The following is a 21,567-nucleotide window of genomic DNA, read 5'->3' as shown; positions in this document are numbered from 1 at the left end:
CGACTACAATGCAGAGGACGACATGTGCGGCACTAATTCTGAAACCTGCTGTTAGGTTTTCATCCCCATCACAGCGGCGCACACATAATACATATCGCCAGACCCACCCCTTTATGCATTGCAATGAATCTGAATTATCGCCAGAATTATTAATGTCTCGCGCGCGTTTCTCGCCCCCGCATTATTATTATTATTATTATATTTTCTCTCTTATTCCAAAAACTTTGAGGCATAAAAAAAAACTTGTGCAGAAGTTTGGTAAATATTTGACTCGCGTACACGTTTCTTTTTCCGCGAGCGCGCGGTGGGCGTGCGGTAAATTTTATTAAAATTTAGGTCTGAAAGGGAAGCGGGCGGCCTGTTGGCGGTGGTGCGCGCAGATAAAAATGAAATATTATCTTTGTTGCTGTGTATACCATACACACAGGGCGGAGAGCTGGCCTGGCATGGCAAAAAGAGAATAAAACAGAGAGAGCCATAAAAGCTGCAGCGGAATTTATTATTCCCTCTTTGCTGAAACGCGCTCGCGAATAATTCACGCTTTTGTGTGTTCCCCGTTCTAGAAAAATATAGCGCCATGTCAACCTAATCGCAATTAATGTGAACTCTAATAATTTACGCAAATTGATGCTGCTCACCGTTTCAATGTCATTGTACAAATTTTAAAATTTTATTCAATATTAAACATTATTTACAAAAAAAAAAGAAAACTATAAAAATGTGCATTTTGTGACTTATTTGCATATAAATTTTTGTTTTGACAATAAAAACTTATTAAATCTTAAATAATTTCATTCAATTTTTATAACTTGTGAAAATTGCAAGTATAAATTTTTTTGCCTTTTTTAATCGTTTGGACTAAACTTTTTTAGGGTGTGTTTCTAAGATACACTGTAATTTATTAAATTATAATATTATTTTTCTCTTTTTTTCTCTACGCGCATAAAAAAACCATCGTTCACTTTTTTGTGTGTGTTTAGTGCGCCGATGATGTATTATTATGTGCATAGTAAAAGCGCAGGCAAAAAGGAAGCAAACACATTGGCGAGGGTGTGTTGTGTCAATTCCGTCCGCCGAACCACCCCGCGCTCATCCACGGGGTGGTTGGTGGTGCTGTCGTCCCCGAAGTTAATCCATCATGCCGCGCGTAACCCCCCCGGCCTCCCGCTCCTCCCAGTCTCCAGGGGATGCGGAGGCAGGGACAGGGGCGCAGGCGCCGGCCGGCGCTTCAACCCCCGCCCGATTTTTCACCCTCGCAGAGCTTCAAGGAAGCGAAAGATCTTTTTTCGTGGACGTGGGCTGCGGGAAATTTTAAAAGAAAAAATACAGCTGACCTGCTGCTAAATCTTTCGAGATCATCAAACTTTTAATAAAAATAAGGGATGTTTTTATAATTAAAAATTAAAAAAATGAGATTTTTTTTCTCAAAATCATTCCAATTATTTGTAGCTATTATTTTTATTTTAGAATAATGACGATGACATATAATTTGATTTCGCTTGGAGCTATTTATTTCTGCAGTTTTTTTAATTGTGTTTCTCTTTTAAATCATTTTAAATGTACAAAATGCTGGAGTTCCAAAATTATAAATTTAAATTTTATAAATAAAGAGAATTAAAGTAACAGACACAGAAGTTACGGATTTAATTTGAATTAAGGAGATAGAATTGTGTAAATTTAGTTTACATTTTTTTTTAAATAAAGTTTACGAATGTATTGAGGAATCATTCGCTTTTTTAATGCGCCAATAAAGTGCAGTTTTTATTATTTATTCTAGTATTTGTTTTTCATCTGACCAGATTGTGCTCAAAATAAAATTATATGCAGCCCTCTAGCTCTGCTATACAAAAAGCGACCGCTGGAAATAATTCAATAAACGCGCCTCCTGGGGAATAATTGACTCTTGCTGCGCGAGTTTGTAAATGTGTTGAATCAACTCGGCTCGGCCGCGCGCGCCGCGAGAGCCTTATCCATATAACTCAGCGCATAACTCAATTAGCACCTCCCGCCCGCACCCCCTCGACGATAAATTTTTACGCCCCCGTTTTTCGCGTTGGTTGCGCGAGAAATTAAATTTCAGCTCCTCCGAGTTTCACATTTGAGAGACGCGTAATTAATTAATGATTCATTCAATGAGCGTTATATTTAATGAGAAGGCGCGATATGCCTGGGAAATATTATATGTTTATTTTGGCGGCAGGGAGAGAAGAGCCTTTGAGAAATTTGATAAGTTGAGAAAATTTCACTATCAAAGAACTTGATTTTCCTCCTAAATAAATTTCAACTGATGTCTTTTATTAATGCTCGATTTTGCAAGAAATTCAGTTTGCTAATTAATTAATCATTGCGGTTAATTTAAATCAGATTTTCGCTTATTTAAAGATAAATTGTGTTTTGGAGGCGTATGATGAATACTTGCATTAGTCTACAAAATTTGAAGTTAATATAATGCTGCACCTATCAACATTTTAACTGTGAAAAATAAAATGATTTAAAAAAAAACTGTATAAAACTTTCCTAGCCAGAAGTGAATAGCAATTTTTCGAAGGGCGCATTGCCTTTGAATTATATTTGTCTGTTACTTTTTCACTAGCTTAAGAGCGGATCTTTTTATAATTTCATTATTATTTTGTTTATTATTGTATGCAAATTTAAATATCTTAATTGAAGTTTATTGATCTTGTTTACATATTCATCTTAAATGAATTTTAAAGATATAAATTTTAACTTTTATTTGTTTCAGTTGAGACAAAATTAATCCACATAATTATCTTTATTCTTAATAATTCAATACAACGTTGTGGCCAAGCAATGGCTCTTTATGCAACCAGCTAACCAAGAGAGTCGTGCAAGTTGCATAGTTGTTTAAATATTGACCTTAACTTATATTTATTTTTTACCGCTGCTTCACAGATGTGTTTACGTAATGTTGAAAATAAACTTTTTTAATTAAAGGAAAGAATAACTGAAATTGTTGTGCTACTTTCCAGAAGCATTGAAATTCAAAACTTTTCTCCGCTGATACAACCAACTTTTCGAAAGATCCATAGCATGCAAATCCCCCGTTTTTCCTCTCGGAGAAGAAAAACTTTTGCAGCAAGCTCGAACCACTGTAATCTAATTTAAGAAAGTTTGAAGCACATCGAGCCTCTCGAAAGAAGAAGAAGAAGAAGAAGCGGACTGCCACGAAGACAGCCGGAGGAAATAATAAACGGGCAAACATTTGCCTGCGAGTCAAGAGAGAGGCTCCGTTCGGATGCAAGGCTCTCTCTCTCTCGTCGCTATTTCCTTGCCTTCATCAGTTTTTCTTCTCTCTCATTGGGTTGAGCAGAGATGAAGCAAAAGGAGACGGCACACGCGAATATATTGCAGGGAAAAGATGTTGATGGCGCCCCAGGTCCTCAGATTAATTCGGGGTGAGGGGGGAGCAGCGCCGTCGCCATGGAAACCGCCCTCGATGGCTTCCTCTCTCTGTACACCAGAATTAAAAACCAAAATAATGCTATAAAATGTAAACGCTGCGTATGAACGACATCGGCAGAATTTCATTTTCCGCCCTCGCTGGTTCGAATTTCATATTTTGCAAAATAAATATAAAGAGCACTTCACAGGGTGCAACCTCTGCATCCAATGTAATGCGATCTTTCGTCATTCAGTAGAAAATTTTGATCAGAAATGACATTTTTGCGAGAGAGATAACGAAAATTGCGGTGAATACGAATGCTAAAAATATTGATAACGGCGTCGGGCAAACACTGATGTTTTGTGGGAGGGACGGCGGTGGGGACTGATGGATTTGTCTGACGCGACGACACCACTTTCTCAACCAGTTAGTTGGCCTGGGTGGCACACCGGTCATCGATTCTCTTATTAATTCGTCAACAAAAGCTTATGGAATAATGGACGTGGAGAGTTTTCGTGAATTCGGCAAAGCGGCCGTTGATTATCTAGCGGACTATCTGGAGAATATCAGAGATCGGTGAGTGGAGAAAAAAAGCTTTAAACGTTTCAAATGGTTTGGAAAATAATAATAAGTGGATTATGAGTTTTTAAATTATTTTAGGAATTTATTAAAAAAAAAAAACATTATTAAAATTATTTCTAATATGTACTTTTGAAAAAAAAAATCAGAATTAAATTTTATGAAGAAGAGTTAATCCGTACAATACTTTGTAATAATTTTAAAAAGTTATTTTTTATATATTTTGTAATTTAATTTTATTTTCATTTTGAAGTAATAAAATAATTTTCACGCTTTTTTATATTTCTCAAATTTTATGTTTACATGGAAAATATTAATCTTGTAAGATAAACTTTGACCAGATAAATATCTTTTTAAATTTTGGGAATAAAGTTTTTTAAATCACTGTAATTTAGCCAAGTTTTGCCAAATGTGGAGCCGGGTTATATGCGCAAATTGCTCCCTGAAGAGGCGCCCGAGGAGCCCGAGCGCTGGCAAGATGTGCTAAAGGATATGGACAGAGCAATCATGCCTGGGGTGAGTAAACAATCGCTTCTGCTAATGGATTGGTTAACACCTATCCATCTTACAAGCCTAAATGCGGTGCACCGCAAACATATTCTCGCAACTCATCTCATGCAAAGATAGCGGAGCTTGAAAAACATATAACTTTTTTATCAGCTAATTAATCAAAGCTTCATCTGATATATGATGCTTTTTTTATTAAAACACCTTGACATTCAGTTCTTATCACTCGCAAGGAAAATATCAGATATAAAAGTTAAAAATTTGTATTTGTTTTTTGTAACATCAATGATTTTTAAACAATTTTCTTATTAAAAAAGTAATAATAAATAAATTGTGGTGTCTTTTAAATATGAGCAATTTTTGTTTAAATAGTTGTTTTTCAATAAATAAAAATAAACTCACAGAATTGACTGAATTTCAGCTAACACATTGGCATTCGCCACACTTCCACGCTTTTTACCCAACCGCCAACAGCTACCCTGGTATCGTTGGCGAGCTCCTGAGTGCTGGTCTAGGTACGATCGGCTTCACCTGGGTAATTAGTAATTAAAATTATAATTGATTTCTATTTTTTTTTTAATGTAAAGCAAATCTTCATAAGATTTGAATCCACTTGATGCTGGAGATAAGAGAATTATTGCAGAATAAACAAATAAAAATCAGCCTTTTTGCCCTTTGATGGTTGATTTTTTTGCATCATGCACGATGATATATCAATGAATTTAAAATTTGGTTATCAATCCTTATCTAGATGTCCTCGCCGGCGAGCACCGAACTTGAGGTCATCACCCTTGACTGGTTGGGCAAGATGGTCGGACTGCCTCCAGAGTTTCTTTCGTGCTCTCCTGGCCACGGCGGTGGTGTTATCCAGGTTAATTAATAAAATGATTTAACAAAAATTAATAAAAAACAATTTCGTGGCTTATTCCAAGTAGTACATTATAAATTTGTACAAAAATTTTGTCCTTTTCTATATTTGTGCTTTAATTTGCCTCCAGGGTTCGGCAAGTGAAGCAACTTTGTTGTGTTTGTTGGTGGCGCGCGAGAGATATGTGCAGCGCCTGCAAGAGAAAAACCCAAATCTCTCCGAGGAAGCGTTGAGAATGACCAAGGCCAAGCTAATCGCGTACACATCGAGTAAATTCATATTAAAATTAATTCATTTTTATTTTTACGTGACTCGTACACATGAAAACAAAATTCATCACCTTCAAAAAAATTTCCATTGCTATAAAATTGTTGTTGTTATTTTTATAGACCAATCTAACAGTTCGGTGGAAAAGGCTGGAATTTTGGGCGCTGTCCCGATGCGTCTGGTTCCGTGCGACGAAAAGTTCCAAATGAAAGGTCAAGCTCTCAGAGAGGCCATTGAAACTGACGTGAAAAACGGTCTCATCCCCTGCATCGTAATTAAATTTAAAAAAATTAAATTACCTCGCTTTTGATAAAAAAAAAAAAACAATTGAAAGGTCATTTCAACTTTGGGCACTACGCCGACCTGCGCCAACGATCCTCTAGAGGAAATTTCCACTGTCTGCAAAGAGTTTGGTGTCTGGCATCACGTAGACGCAGCTTACTCAGGTCAATAATATTTACCCGCTGAAAGTGTTGATTTTAAACTAACTCGTTGTACAAGTGAATACGCAAACAGCATTCCTTATGTGAAGCGCGCGGTGTCCGCGCCTAAAACTGACTCTCTTGTTTGCTCAGGTGCCGCTTTGATTTGCCCAGAGTACAGATACATTTGCAAAGGAATCGAAAACACAGACTCGTTCAACTTCAACCCACACAAGTGGATGCTCGTTAACTTTGATTGTTCAGCATTATGGTTTGAAAAAAAAACACTCTAGCTTGATTAAATTAGCTGTAAATTATTTTCAGGGTCAAGGACTCGCGCGAGTTGGTCTCGGCCATGAGCGTTGACAGGGCCTATTTGGCGCACACCAAACAAGATTCAGGAATGCCCGATTACAGGGTGCGTGTTTTTTTTCTTTTCTTTTAAAATGAGTTTGTTTTTATAAGAGGAAATTATGCAGAACTGGCAAATTCCTCTTGGAAGGAGATTCCGCGCTTTGAAGTTGTGGTTTGTCTTGCGCATTTATGGAGTGAGAAAATTGCAAGAATTCATCCGACAGCAATGCCAGTTGGCGATCGACTTTGAGCAGCTTTTAAAAAGTGATGATCGATTTGAGATTTTCACCCCTGCTCACATGGGACTCGTTACTTTCCGATTGAAGGTGGATTGAGAAGTTATAAATAATTTTGATTTAATAATTAAATAATTTTAGGGTCCGAACGAAAACACCAAAAAGCTGATGGCTAATTTGCAAAGCGGCAAGAAAATTTACGTGGTTGGAGCGCAGCTTGACGGAAAAGAGATGATAAGATTTGCGATTTGCAGTAGATTCACAGAATCTTCTGACATTCAGTTTGCTTGGCAGGAAATTTTGCGTCAGACAGAAAAAGTATTTGCTCTGCCGAGTAAAAAGCAGGAAATAACGAGAGGCCAAAAATAGGCTTTCTTTTGATTAATATTCACTATGTCAAGAATATCAAAATAAAAATGCGCCTTTTTGAAGTTAACATTTTATAATATTTATTTGAAATTTTTTATGAGTTTATTTTATACAAAAGTTTTTATGGAACATTTTTTCGCTGAGTTTTAAAGATATTAAAAATTATTTTTACACAATTCCCGTATAGCAGGAGGAGTAAGAAATTAATATTTCAATTAGTTTTAATTAAAAGAGAGATGCCACAAAAAATACTTAAATGACGCAGCCCAAAAATTCTATTGAACATAATTTTCACATTTAAATCTCATTCGATGCACACAAACAAATTTCATGTCGGTCTCTCAATCACAATCTTTGGCACTCTCCTCATTTGTTCTAAAAACTCGCCAACCACAAGGCGGTGGCAACCATAGTCAGAGTGGCCACGGAAACCTCTGCAGCGGAGGCCGCTGAAAAATCGGCCCCGTTGCGACGACTGCCTGCTGAGCCGCGTCCACAGGCCTCACAGCCCACGTCACCCTCGCATATGTCACACATTGTTTGCACTCGCGGCATGTAAAACTGACGAGCTCTTCGCGCTAAAATATTATAAAAAAAAAATTAAATGTATAGTTTTGCAAATTGCATTAATTGGTTCATTATAAAGTTATTAAATAAGAGTTGTAAAGATAGCATAAAAAAATATATATAATTAAAATATTATTCACACTCAGCGCATCACCTGCCCCCGGAGTTTACTTATGGACTTAAATAAAATTTATTTTCAATTTTTGGTTGGATGGCTCGTTATTCGTGCTTTTCTTCATGGGGGAACGTCTTGTTATAAGTGGCAAAATAAAAACTCGCATCGAAAAAATTAAAAAAATTTAAGCTAAAGAATCACTTATATTTTCTTATAAAATTTAAAAAATGCCTTTGGCTAAGCCCTTGGGCATCTATATTAAATAATTTAATGTATAATTAAATGAAAAATAAACAATTTAGCTAAAATTTACTTACAAGAGTCGTAATAGTCGTAAATGGTAACTGGCACTGCTCTTTGTCTGGCCACTCTGTGCGTCCGGAAGGCTTTCACAGTAGGGCACAATTCCTCTCTTCCCATCTTGAAAAACAAATTAAATTCAAAATATAAATTGGAAAGAATGAAAATTATTAAAAAGCATACCTTGTCAAAGTACAAGACAACTTTTGTATCTCCATCTTGCGTTTCCACTCGCTGAACAAACGGCGCCGACCGAAGACTGGGCAACGAATCGGGGTCAGCGGTGTATCCTGAAGGCAACGAAACTTCCATAACAGCCATGTTACTGCTAATATTTCCAAGCCCAGTAAATCTGAAATTTTATATTTTACAAATTTGCAATAATTATGAAAATTATATAAATTTTACCCTGAGCAAACAGACAACTGCAGATGCTCCGGAGTCGAGTCCCTGGTAAGTTGTGGGTCCAAATGGAAAAGTGGCCAAGGCGCGGTCACTTCAACATTGTAACTGTATGACACTTGCACAATAGCAAAACCCTTGCCTTGTGCTCTGATTTTCAGGTCCCGAACAGTTTGTGGTAGCTAAAAAATTAAAATATAAAGAAAATTTATATTTTTTTGGCTGCAAAAATACCTCTTCCTTTTGAAGAATCATGGCGCTGTTAGAGTTCACAACAAGCGACTTGGGGCTATTTTTGCCTTCGTATTCGAAAGTCACTTCCACTCGCTGACCTGACGAGCTCACGGAAATCTGTTCCGCCAATTGAGCAAGCGCAGCCAAAGCAACAACGGTATCCTAAAATTTACAAGTTTAACAATTAATCCCCTATAATTATTATTTAAATTGAAAAATAAAATACCTGAGTCGATTCAAAACCGCCTTGGCTATTTCTCTGCGAAATCAGCCATTTCAAGATGGGCAGACTGTCCTTGACAAGGCCTCTTTCCAGATAGGTCATCAGGGCGTACGAGGTCATTTCCACCGCAATAGGGTCCGTCCTGTACTGCCTCCAGGGATTTTTCTTGTCGTTTTCAGGGACGGGCTTGCTCCACCACTTTGTCTCGTCCTTATTTTGCGCCTTGCTTTCCAAAAGATTGAACGCAGTTTCTTTCAAGGGATGACCTGCCAGCTGAAGGGCGTAGGCTGAAAGTGCAATTGCGTACGGGTCGTCCAGTCTGCCATCCAAGTTGCGTCCAATGTAGTCGGTGGCCTTGTTGATTACATTTCTGTACAGTCCAGCAGACTCCTTAAAAATTCAAATTGAAAATATATTAAAGTTCAGGAAAAACGACGAAAAAATTAATTTAAAGTTCAATTCTAAAAAATATATAATTAAAAAGATTTTTTTCCTACTGATTGAATTTTGACTGGAATTCAAACACTTTTAAAAATAGAAAATTATTATAAAAGTCATACTTTGTCCTGAAGGAAGGTGATCAGGGTGTAAGCAGTGAGGGCGAGGCCACTGGCCGAGCCACCCTGCATATCATGGTGGTGCACTTTGCCCACTTCAGGGAAACTGCCGTTGGTGGCTTGGACGCCCTGAAGCCACTGGAGCGCTTGTTGGACCATGCCAGGGTCAATCGTAATGTACGGAGAGGCGGCGCGGAACGATTTTGCAACAAAAGCGGTCAACCTAGGCAATTAATTAAATACAATATATGTTTTAAGTTGATCAAAAAGTTAATTATTACCATGTGCTACCGCTGGGGTCGACGTTTCCAAAAGCACTGAACGAACCGTCATCATGTCTGTAAGTTAACTCTTGTTGGTAGCCCATTTCAAGGAATTTCCGCGCCTTGTTTTCGACGGCTGTTGTGAGTTGATTTGTATTCTAAAAAAATAATAAAATTTGCTCTGGAAATATGTCCAAAAACTTAAAAAAAAAAAAATACCTTCAAGTAGTCAAGCACAACAATATTTGGAACGAAATTCAACATATTTTGCTCTCCACAGCCAAATGGAATTCTTATCAAATTTGCAAGATTAGGGATACTCGGTCCCAGTAAATCTCCTAAAATTTTTTGAATAAACGATTTAAAATTTTGAACCTTTAATTTTATTAAATTCAACCTACCAACAGTGGAGACTTCGACTCGCTCGGAACCTTCGACGAAATTTTTGGGGAACCTCAGAGTCAGATTTGTCTCAAAGTTGTCTTTGTCTCTGAGGTCAACAAAAACGGCGTCGTTGACATACTGGGTCTCACCCTCCGCCTTAACCAAAAGTTGTCTCTTCACAGCGTCACCGGCCAGCGCACTTTCGGCCTTAACCGTGACGTCGACAAGACCCAGTTTTTTTGTGGTCACCATGAAAGCGGTGTTTGCGGCACTGTTTGCCTTGACCACGATTTTCCTTGTAAGTTGAGATGCGTCAAAAGCTAAAAAATAAAGTTTGAAATTTTATTTTAGTATTTCCAAGATGAAACTAAAATTTGTATGGCAAAATTTATAAGTTTGATTTATTTACTTTTTGGTGCGTCGATGTCATTGGACATGTCAGGCACCTCAAACTGGCCATCAGAGTTCTCCAGGCTGACCTCCACAGACACGTCGCGTTCCATGTAATTGAAGACGACCACAGGAATGGCAAAAACTTCTCCGCGCTTCACATTGTAGGGAAGATCAAGAGAAACAAAGAACGGGCGGAAAATTCGTATCTGCATACATATGAAAAAAAAATCAAATTTACATAATTATCTCGTTGCGGGAATTTATCAATAATTTCTAACCTTGCTCGGCGAGTGGGTAAGTCCCAGTCCGTAAAGCGAATCCACTGAAAAGGCGGAGAGCACCCACGAAGTGATTGTGTCGGGCGCCTTTCTCTTCAAAGACGTGCGACCGTCAGGGCTATAAAAATTTTACAATCAAGTTTTGCCTAAATTAAAGAAGAAAAAAACCAGGGCAATAAAAATTAAACCACTTGAAATATTTGACGCGCCTCAAACGTGAATTTAAGCATTTCAAATAAAATACCCTGTGAACATGTCCTCAAAGAGCCAGACGGGTTGCGGCTCGTGAGGAAGGTGAATTCGCGGATTGGTGAACACTGGCTTAGGAATGCGAGAAAAGGCGTAAGGCCCTGCCAAGGGCGGTCTCGTTGGAAAGGTTCCTGGGTAATTTTTGCCACTGGGCAGCCTCGTCACGACGCCTCCAGGCGGAATTCCTATTTGAAGAGTACCAAAAACGGCTGCTTTATTTATATATTTGGCCAAATGTTTGAGTTATTTTTGAATTAATCTATTTCTACTACATTTTGTAAGCCAGGTTGAAAGTTATTCGAATATGAGTGGGAATTTGCAGGACATTCTGCCGTTTTGTACATGTACAAAAACAAAAATAATGCTAGTGAATTAGGTTAAAACGCAAACATGAGATGGTAAAGAGCGAGTCAGATATTACAGTGGTTTAATTTTGAGCCAGTCTGCGTCGGTAATTACCCTGCATCTACCAACTCCCACAGCCAAGTTTCTGGGAAATGTTTCCTGACCCTCGGAGGCTTCTGTTTTGCGCCGTCGACGACGTCGTTTCCCACACCTTGCAAGTCCTCCTTGTTTTCGTGGTCCTCTTCGTCGAACATTATATCTTGGTCCAGGTTACGATAATAAACTAAACAAAAAACCATCAAAGTCTCAAGTCGGTATGTTATCGTGCCTAATTAATTTCAATTAACTCGGTCACTGAGATTAAATTAGCGCACACAAAACCAACACCAAAGCATTTTTTTAATGAATTTTAGTGAAGCTGGATTTTTATTAATTTTTGTTATTTCTTACCTAAGGGCAAATGCTCGTGGACGTAACCATTGGTCAAAATCACAGCTCCCGATTTTTCGAAAACTTCGCCGGCGTCCGCAGATCCAGGCCACCAGTAAAGAGACCTTTTCCTCCTGCGCTTAACATCTCTCACGAAAGGTGACCAAAGAGGGTTCGAGGGCTCTCTTGGAGCAGAGTCGTAGGACAGAAGTTCATTTTCCACGTCGTGCTAAATTTAATTAAAATGTTTTCCCAAACGTTTTTTATTTAAAATAAATTCATACCATTGTCAGGTCATTTCCCTTTCTCAGTAAAAGAACGCTTTGATCAACACCAAGAAGACCAACGTAGGAATTGGGTTTTGTTCTGATTGTCACGTCGACATTTCCTCCGGGCTGAGTGTCCATTGGGTTTACTTCCAAGTCGATCTGATTTGTTAAAATTAATTATTTCCCATTACAAATTTAAAAATGGCGAATTTAAATCACTCACGAAATTTTGCAACATCCCGGAGACAGAAAAATCAACGGCGTCAGCAATGATTTCGCCGTTTTCAGGTCTCACGTAGTAAACGACGAGATGTGCTCTCGGCGTCATGGCCTGTGTGGCCACAAATCTGAATCGCTGGTCGTGCTGACCGGCAGGCACTTGCACCGTACCTGCTGTTAGCACATCTCCTCGGCCCAAAACTTCATAATTGAATGAAGTAATTGCCTCTGTGCAATTAATGTACACTTCAACGTCATTGCCAACCTGTGGAATGTTATATTAAAACTTTATCTGTGAAGTGATATAAGATAAAAAATAATTAACATTTTGTAACTGCGTTTTAAAGTTAAGCTTATAATTTATTAGCACAAATTTGTAGTTCTAGAATGAATATTATTAATTTCACTCAGTTTTGATTATTACTAATTAGGGATTTTCAAGTTTTATTAATATAATTTGATCCAACATTTTGCAAGTTTTAATTTTAATATTTCAATAAATTTTTAATATATTAACTACCATGTAGAGTAACATTTAATAAAATTCCATGACATAAAATGAAGTTTAATATAACTTTAAACAAATGGGCTTATTTACTCTTGGTGAGTAAAAAACGTTTTGTTCAATGTGATGCGCCCTACTTAAACCCCTGGCTCTGAAAGATATAGGCAGTGCCGCACAGCATGCGAGCTCCACCCGTTGCATAGATCGCGAACTACACAGACGCACTGGTATGATTTTCGATCAGGGCGAACTAAAGAACTACTTTTTTCCCACTCACCTCTGAATTTTCAGATCTGACAGAAGCTTGCAGGAAGGTGTTGCTTGGAGAGACAGCGGCAGTTATGGAGGAGAACCACTCACTGAGGTCCAAATATTGAGCCTTTTTACAAATAACAAATTTACATGTAAATCAAAATTGTTCATTATAATTTTAACAAATATCACCTCCAGTCCCAGAGTAGAGACGTTTGACACCAGAGGAGGGTAGAACGTAAGCTCCACTAGGCCATCACTGGTCAGGTAGTGATTTTCTGAGGTGTATGTATCGTGGTCATATCCATATCCCCAACGCACCTTGACTGGATTTTTTGAGTCGGTAATTGGTGCCCCATCGTGGGTAGACAATTTAATCTGTTAAAAAAAATTAAGTTTAGAGGATTAATTAATTTATTTATTCTTACAAAAGCAGTAAATTTAAGCCCAGGCTTATAATATTCAGAGGTTTTGACCAGCTCCATTTTGTACTTGTTTTTGTGCAGTGGGATTGAGGTCGAGGAGTTTTGTCGGCGACCAGTCAGTGCTTCCTGCACCGTCACTTCAATTTGTACAGGCCTTTCAAAGTCATCCTTTAGACTGAAAGATAAATTTTAATTAATTTTCAAGGATAAAAATTGTTTTAATATTTTCTACCCCAATTCTTTCACAATGTCAAACTCAACATTGGCCTTTCCGTCAATGGCAACAACTTTCCGTACCGGGTTTTGGAAAATCGGTTGGATGATTCCTGAGAAAATCGTCGGGTACATGGTGACCGTGGCTTCACCTTTGACAGGTGTGCCATAGGTGTATCTATTTTAATTAAAAAATTTTTAATTTAAAATTTTATGTTTAATAGTTAATTTCACGTACTTGGCAGTGATTGTGGCAGAAATGCGCGAATCTTTGAAGGTTGTGTAAGAAGGCGTCGAAATGGAGACCTCGAACTTAGGCAGGACGTATTCTGCAACCTGGATGCTTTTGTGGAACGATTGGTCCAAAACGCTGACCGTAATATTCCAATCTCCCAAAACTGGATTTTTGGAAAGCGGAAGCTCGGCAGAAAAGACGCCCCTTGTTGGCAAAACGCGAGACCACTGCTTTACGCGGTTACCTTTGCCATCCTGATGAAAAAAAACACGAAATTAAAGTTTGGAGTTTTAATTTAAATTAAAGTGACTCACAGTGAGGAAAACGTCCAGGGCGGCGGTGACGGTGGGCTTGAGGTGTTTGTTGAGTGCCAGGCACCGGAACTGGATCGTGTCCCCTGGTTTGTAAATCGCCTTGTCTGTCTGGATTAGCACGGTGTAGCTTTTGTGCACATAATCCAGTTCGGTGCTGTTTTGGAAGTCGAGACCGCCACTTCCCCGCACAGTGACGTTGTAATTTCCAGGACCAACATCTCCAACCTTGGCATAAAATAAAATTAAACAAAGTGTTCGATTATTTATTAATTAGGAAAAATTACGTCTATTCTGAGAATTCTGGTAGTTCTGGGCTCAACGGAAATGCTCTGCGACGCCGAAAACTTCCCTCCGCTGTCTTGTCGACCTCCAACTTCCACCCACACTTGAGTTGTGCGATCTACGCCGTGAGTGGACACGGAAACGTGATATTCACTGTTTGGCCTGAGAACCTTTGGTGCGATAACTGTGTAGAATCTGCGAACCATTTAATTTATTTCATAGATAAATCTTTCTTTTTGAAAAAAATATATGAAAAGGGAATTTAAATTAGGAAATATTTATTTAATTTTTGCAAGAAAAAAATACACAGAAAAATGACCGTGGCTCTGGCCAAGGCTGCTTCATCTCCCGTGAGAAAATTTCATCGCATTTGCAGGGAGGTGGTGCGTTTTTAATTATCCTCATTGTTCGCCGCAACAATGGTTACATTCATCTTCTCTGTGCTGTCATGAGAATTGCAAAATTCAAAATTTTTCACTGCTGGACTTGACAATTTTAAACATGCACGGTGATGGTATAAAAAAATTACTATCAGTCGCCGGTTGGCGACTACACGCAGTGCGTGTTTTAATGAAGGGAACGGAGATAAAAGTGAAAAAAATGCGTTCAGCATACTAACGACGCTTCATGTTTTTTACAAGCGATAGTTAGAGCGTTTGCTCTGTTGAATATTAATTACGAGTTTTGACTACGCATTAAATATTCCTGCAAGCACATTAAATAATAATTCCTTCAATTGAAAACTTATTGCTGGAGAAGTATTACAATTATCACAAATTTTCTTATTTGTAAATAATTTTCATTGGAAAATCTGGAAAATTTACTTTCAAGAAATTGATTTTTTTTTTAAATATATTTTCATAATTTAATTTATATTAAAAATTATTCTACCCTTTTAACTTTTTCTAATAATATATATTACATGTCCATGCACGTGCCAAATGTATTATTTAATTTTTCACTCAAATTGAGAACACGCTACTTATGCCAGCTCTGCTCTTTCAGCTTCTTGAATCAATGACTCAACTTTTCCGCGTGCTTTCCAACCGTCGGAGAGAGCACAGCTTTATTCAAATTTGTCATCGCGGCTGAAATTCTGACGTCACTGTTCGCGAAGGTACAAAAACTGATTCAGAGGCGTAAAGTGGGCGCTCATCTCGGAGCGCCTCTCTTGGGTGCGTAGGGCGCAACAAGGTCGGCTCCTGCTCATACCCTTGGCAAGCAAATGAGCAACACTACGATTGGAATGAGCAAACTACATTTCGCTTTTAATTGATATGCATAAACGTCATGACGCGGAAATCTAAGAGTTTGAAAGAAAAAAAAATTCATTTTTAGAAGAATTAATTCAAGGTTTTAAAAGATCCATACTTTTTACTGGTAATAATGTTATAAAATTATCTTAAACTATTTTTTTTTTCAAATTTGTGTAACAATTATCCGTTTTCTTTTGCGACGCAATAGTTTTTGTAGCAGCGTTACCAGGCAAAAATTGGCACTCAAGATCAAGGCGGCTTAACACGTTCATCTCAAAAGCAGCGAACCCACACACACGAGTGAAATATTAACGATCAGCCGCCGCGGCACCCACCTGACTTACTTGTTCTTCTTGCAATAAGATTTAAGATAAATTTTTGAATCCCTTGCATTTTATGACGCTCAAATAAGTAAAATGAGAGTATTGTCTGCGACTGAAAACTGGTTCCCCGCTGTTCTTCAACTTGAAATAAATAAAAGTCGCGCAAGTGAAAAAATATCGTTACGGTACAATTACACAAGACTAACTTCTTTTGCTCCGTCAGGTTGCGGAAAGAGATGTTTAAGTTTTCCATCGGATTTTTTTGCCGAACGGTCAGCATCTTCCTATTCTTTGAACAGGTGTTGACTAAATCGTCACTGATCCATTCAGGGTAATGACACCTTTGGGAGTTTCCGCTTTGTGCATTATTTGCATGAAAAGAGATTTTTGCTAATAGATACGATTCCACCGGAAGCAGTTATATCACATTTGTTTATCTTGTTTTATGCGCGTTTAATTTCCAGACATACAGAATCAACAGAACGCGAAATTTGCGCGGTTAAAAAAAAATCATTTTTGAGGATTTACGAAACCTTTCTTGTCCTTTTTAAATAACAAAAAGGTTAGAAATTTAGTATAACCTTTGAGAATTGATAAAAAAAACTTACCCTTGTGCCAAGGCAGATGAAAAAACAGTCACTGCGACACTAACAAAAATTGCTGCTCTCGCTTGTTGCCGCATTTTGATCTAGAACAAAGTAATAAACAATGCATGAAATTAAAATATTAGAAATTAAATTTAAACAAATTAATTGAAAAAACTGAAAAAAATATTCTCACACTTCAGCTGATAAAAAAAGAACATGACCAGGGCTATTTAATTTAAATTGTGGCGTTTCCTTGATTAATTTTATGAGAAGTTTACTGTAATTTCTGCTCCTATTTAAATCTTAAACCGTAGCTTTACTGCAGAATTAATAAGAAATGCAAAACACTAAAAATTCTCAAACAATTTAACAAGGAAATTCACTGTGTTAATTCATATCTCAGCGTAAATCATGTCTTGATTGCGAAAAATTTAAAAAAAATTGTTCTTACATTGCTCGACCAACAGTGATTGATATTATTTTTTATTCTTTTGTTACTTGCTTTAATTATTTTTCCATAGCATAATATTATCAAAGCTTTATTAATATTTCCATTCAGTTTGCAACGCAACTTCTGCGTGAAACTAAATTTGTTTCTGCCGGTAAATTACTTCAAGCACACCTTGTTCACTGTATAATGAGTTATTTATACAATCACCAAATTATTCTACATAATGAAAAGGTGCGATAAACAGACAAAAGGCGAATTCTCACAAGCCACGAATTCCCACGGCACGCAAGGCCAGAAACTTTATTTAATGTCTGGCAGGACAGACCTTTGATGCAGAGAATTGCATCATTTCAAGTTCTAGCACATTAGTGGCCCCGAATGCATTCAGGTGTGCCTCTGCGTTGAGGATGTCGTAGAAGCTGGTAGAAGCCGCACCGAAGAGATATTTTCGTGTGCGTGTCACGCGTTTAACCTCATAGAGAACTTTCTCCTCTATTAATTCCGCCGCGTGCATATACACTGCACATTCTACTTTTGGGCCATCCTAACGACGCTGTCAATTTATAGCAGCTGTTCAAATTTCATTAAATTCAAACGACGCCTTTTTAGTTTACTCTGAGCTTTTCCTTCAAATTAGCACCAAGAAAATTATTGACTTTTTAAAAAAATATTAAATAATAGATAAAATATTACTATTATTTGCCAAATTTCATAATTTTGTATTAATATGTTGAAATTTAGATTAAATTTTTTCTAGAAAAAAGATTCCGAAATTCTTGAAACAAATTTTTAATTAAATATTTAAGAAATTTCATTTATATACAAATTTAAGTCTAAGCAATTAGTTAAATTAGTTCACTTTCATTCTTTGACACATTTTTCTTCAAGATTTGGATAATTTGAGACGTTGAAATTTTCGCAACAAAGTCGGAGATAAAATCTCAGCATTTCTCTCCTTTGTACTTTGCCTGCCGTTTGGAGCTTTCCAGTGAATGAAATGTGTGCGAACGTCAGGCTGAAATGCACTGTTAAATTGTTTCAAGTCTGGTTCACATTCGGTTCAGTTTGTAAGTAGTGGATACTTAATGAGATGAGCACAAAGAGGAGAACAACAAAATCAACGGCTGTCAAAATCAACACCTTGAAAATGTGCAAATTGGGTGTTATGCTCCGGCCGACAACTGTAATTATACAAAAAAAATCACGTGGCTTGTGTTAAACGTTAATGAAATGGAGTGGAAAAATGTAAAAAAAATTAGCTCTTAATTTTTACGTTAAATCAAAAGTTTTAAATTGATCAGCTGATCAGGATGCAGCGTTTATTTAAAATTGGTTCTGTTGATTGCAAAATAGAGAGTTGCATGGGAAAAACGGGGCGGAAATTTAGTGAAATTGTGCTGGAGTCACTGCCTGCGACAGAATTTTGTCATTGTACGTGCACACGGTGAGCTTACACGGAAATACTCGACAGAGTTTACAATAATAATATTCAAAGAGTGAAAACACGGACATCCTGAACGTGCCCCACCAAGTAAACTTTGCGCTTGTTACGTGCGCAATTAGGGCACAAAGCATGCTTTGTGTTCAATATGATGTTAAAAATAATTGACGATTTAAATTTAACTTTGTAAAGCAATTTCAGTGTTTATTTAATTTTAAATTAAATAACTAAAAACAGCTAATTCGTTACTTCAGGTAATATTTTTCTCTTTTCAATAGTTTGAGGCTCTTGAGAAATTATTTTCTATTTCCCAAGCGCATGAGAAATGCCAATCGAAGCAAATCAAAACGATCACCGATATGGCGCGAATGAAAAAAGTTTGTGGAAAACACCGCGGGTGGCATGAAATTTTTTTCGCAAAGGCGCCACTGCCATATACATATAATTAAGAATTCACGCTAGAGAAGATATCGTACTTAGAAAGCAGATAATCACGCCCGGCTGCTCTGATATTCTGTGCATTCTAATATGATATGAATTGTACCAGGGGGGCCATCAAAGAGAGGAATATTTTACCACGCACAAAGCTCTTCATTGTTGAGGTGTCTCATTAGAATATAATGAGAAAGGTTATTCTGATAATGAATCTTTGAGACTTTCGTTGTGATTATTTGTACTTAACAATAAAAGAAGGTAAAATTCTCTCTAAGGAGAAAACATCTTGAAGAATATAAAAAAACATTATATTTTTGGGCAGATTAATTATGCATCAATTGGTGCTGTACATCTTTAATTAGGAAAATTGATTCAAAGTAAGATTTGTTTTAATTTTTAGTTACGTTCTGATTTCTAATATGAACAGTTGGATATTAATTGATTATTGAAATAAAAGCATTTATTGCATTTATTAAGCAAGAGGTAATTTCAAGAAGAAGAAAAGAAAACTGTAAAAAGTTGCTTATTTGAATAGATCTTGTATTTATTTTTTCATTTGATATTTTCTTTCAACTGAATTCTTCTGCTACAACAATTATTTACTTAAAAATTTGAGGCAGAACGTAACGCTACCTACGCCAAATAAAACTTTTCAGTCTTGTTTTAAGCTACGGTCTGCTGCACCACTGAGTGCACCAAGGAAGAAAAAACACGAAAATCGAATTAACCCTTTATAGACGCAGGGCAGGAAGTGGCCTGCACTCCTTCGTTTTTTATTAGCCGTGGTTTTAACAGCTAAATTTAAATACCCAAAGGACTATGAAGTTGAAGTGGGATTAAAGGTGAGGTAGAAATAAATCTCGGCGGCGGCAAAGGTCGACGACCACAACGTTTTATCTCGAAAGAGGTGTGTCAGGGTCATCAGAAGGAGCGCGTTAAATTTTTGGGGTATGATTCTCTCCACGCTAATGTTTAATATTATCTTATAAATTTCATGCTTATTAGTTATGGAGTCAAATGTGATAAGTCATATTTTTTTTACTATTCAAGTGACTATTCTGATAAATATTTAAAAAGAAATTTGAGAATTTTTTTATTTTAAATAATGCCTTCCATTGCATAATTAATATCAATTAATAATTAAAATTGAAATTTCACGAAAAATTGCACTGTTTTTATTTTATTTTGCAAAATGATTAATCTCAGTTTTTAAATTTTAAAGGATAAATTTCTTAATTTAATATTGTTAATTTTATCTTTTTTTTTTAACAAACTCAATTATACAGAGAATTTGTGGTTTAGCTATTTCTATGGCACCGTTTAACTCGATTAACTAAGAAAAGAACAACGGTCTTTTGCTGCGGCTGCAGCACTGGTCAAATTACAAAACAAAAGAGCTAGATTAAAACTACCGTAATTTGTACCTCAGAAAGGCATTTGATGAAAAGAACGTTTTTTTGCTTTGTAACCCAATATCATCATCAAATTAACGTTAGAATTGTTAGAAATGAGAAAATAAATATACTTTTGTCCTCCATGTAAGTGTGCGATGGTCGAGACCAATTCAAAACAATTTAGTGCAATCACCCGATGACTATGACGCCGGTCTGACTATGAATAATGAATGTTTGCTGAACGCTGCGTGTGTATTGTGTGATTGTGCGACTCCTGAGAGAGGCGACCATAAAAGGAGACATCAGCACCAAAGGGACGTTACTCAATCGAGAATTGTCTCGACGGTTTCGGAATATTTAAAAATATTGCCACACAGTTCTCGGCCCTCCGGAATATTTCCTAAACGAGGTGCGACTCACCTGTTGGTGTTTCTTCCTTTACCAAGGGTTGAACCACAGCACAGCTAGGAATGTAATTTTCCTCTCCGGTGAGCAGCCCTACAAACAGCACTGCTTCATTGCTATTCCGCTGTGCGTCGACAACACTGACGCTGCAGCCGCTGGCCGGCGCGAGTAGGCGAGTCATACCTGAGAGCAGACGTCAGGGAAGGGGGAACGCAGGGTCAGGTGGGATTTCGTTGCCGGCTGGTGAACAAACTCTTTAGTGGAGAGCAGAGGCACCGGCTGCGCGAAAAGGATATGCGGCCGCCATCTGGCAGGGCAACGCCGGAGCTCGATCGCTTCTAATTAATTCCAGTCGGTTCGAGTCATTTCTTTTTAAATTCTGATCATATTTCATTACAATTTTTTGTATTTAAATTTCTCTCTTTGTAGTTAAGCAAATTGTATTTGATTATTTTTTTATTAAAATATACTCAAAGCTCAAAGTATAGACAGTAAACCACAAATTTGATCAAATGATTGAGAGGTAAAATCGGATAATATCAAAACTGGATACGGATTTCTTAAAATTAAATTTAATTTAGATAATATGATACAAACTAAAAATTAATTATCGGGGTTTATTTATAATTATAAAATTTCACTAACTTTTAAATAATTATCTTATTAGTATATTTTAAATAAAATCACTAAGCAATATTAATTTAAATTATCAAGTAAAGTAATAAAATGAAAGGTTAATAATACATAAACATTTTCATATAAAATGCGCTTAAAAAAAAGAGATTTGTGTTTCTAATCTCTCCCAGAAAAGATTTTT

General features: G+C 37.0%; 2 protein-coding genes across 3 annotated transcripts; one reads left to right on the top strand and one right to left on the bottom strand.

The window, feature by feature from the left end:
- The first annotated feature begins 3,817 nt into the window (after positions 1 to 3,817).
- On the top strand, positions 3,818 to 7,072 carry LOC132195201 (aromatic-L-amino-acid decarboxylase-like). Its single transcript, XM_059617031.1, has 11 exons — positions 3,818 to 3,979; positions 4,378 to 4,498; positions 4,911 to 5,024; positions 5,241 to 5,360; positions 5,488 to 5,626; positions 5,747 to 5,895; positions 5,959 to 6,070; positions 6,200 to 6,317; positions 6,371 to 6,464; positions 6,526 to 6,726; positions 6,778 to 7,072. The coding sequence occupies exons 1-11, from the start codon at positions 3,900 to 3,902 to the stop codon at positions 7,003 to 7,005; spliced, it is 1,476 nt and encodes a 491-aa protein (XP_059473014.1). The 5' UTR covers positions 3,818 to 3,899; the 3' UTR covers positions 7,006 to 7,072.
- On the bottom strand, positions 7,071 to 20,938 carry LOC132195199 (CD109 antigen-like). Of its 2 annotated transcripts, none has more exons than XM_059617029.1 (25): positions 20,766 to 20,938; positions 16,646 to 16,725; positions 14,461 to 14,653; positions 14,177 to 14,401; positions 13,866 to 14,116; positions 13,647 to 13,805; positions 13,418 to 13,589; positions 13,182 to 13,367; positions 13,015 to 13,116; positions 12,237 to 12,497; positions 12,029 to 12,172; positions 11,766 to 11,973; positions 10,966 to 11,155; positions 10,722 to 10,839; positions 10,460 to 10,649; positions 10,068 to 10,370; positions 9,886 to 10,004; positions 9,685 to 9,824; positions 9,407 to 9,626; positions 8,850 to 9,236; positions 8,624 to 8,785; positions 8,396 to 8,571; positions 8,171 to 8,339; positions 8,005 to 8,107; positions 7,071 to 7,583 (listed from the first exon to the last, which is right to left on the bottom strand). In XM_059617029.1, the coding sequence occupies exons 2-25, from the start codon at positions 16,717 to 16,719 to the stop codon at positions 7,381 to 7,383; spliced, it is 4,455 nt and encodes a 1,484-aa protein (XP_059473012.1). In that variant the 5' UTR covers positions 16,720 to 16,725; positions 20,766 to 20,938; the 3' UTR covers positions 7,071 to 7,380. The 2 variants fall into 2 exon arrangements, with proteins under 2 accessions (XP_059473012.1, XP_059473013.1); XM_059617030.1 differs by lacking the exon at positions 10,966 to 11,155 and adding an exon at positions 11,430 to 11,598 and having other exon boundaries at positions 20,766 to 20,937.
- Between the last annotated feature and the right edge of the window lie 629 nt (positions 20,939 to 21,567).

This window comes from Neocloeon triangulifer, unplaced genomic scaffold, assembly GCF_031216515.1.
Source record: "Neocloeon triangulifer isolate White Clay Creek 2 clone unplaced genomic scaffold, ASM3121651v1 ptg000009l, whole genome shotgun sequence".
NCBI classification, from domain to species: Eukaryota; Metazoa; Arthropoda; class Insecta; order Ephemeroptera; family Baetidae; genus Neocloeon; species Neocloeon triangulifer.
Note: the sequence above shows the minus strand (reverse complement) of the source record. Positions and strands in the feature narration are given on the sequence as shown.

Coding starts and splice junctions, on each gene's coding strand:
- LOC132195201 (XM_059617031.1), top strand. CDS start 3,900: ATGGACGTGGAGAGTTTTCGTGAATTCGGCAAAGCGGCCGTTGATTAT. Junction 6,071..6,199: donor CGTAGACGCAGCTTACTCAG/GTCAATAATATT, acceptor TTGTTTGCTCAG/GTGCCGCTTTGATTTGCCCA. Junction 6,318..6,370: donor TTTGATTGTTCAGCATTATG/GTTTGAAAAAAA, acceptor AATTATTTTCAG/GGTCAAGGACTCGCGCGAGT.
- LOC132195199 (XM_059617029.1), bottom strand. CDS start 16,719: ATGCGGCAACAAGCGAGAGCAGCAATTTTTGTTAGTGTCGCAGTGACT. Junction 10,005..10,067: donor AGTCGAAGTCTCCACTGTTG/GTAGGTTGAATT, acceptor AAAAAATTTTAG/GAGATTTACTGGGACCGAGT. Junction 9,627..9,684: donor GACCCCAGCGGTAGCACATG/GTAATAATTAAC, acceptor TTAATTGCCTAG/GTTGACCGCTTTTGTTGCAA.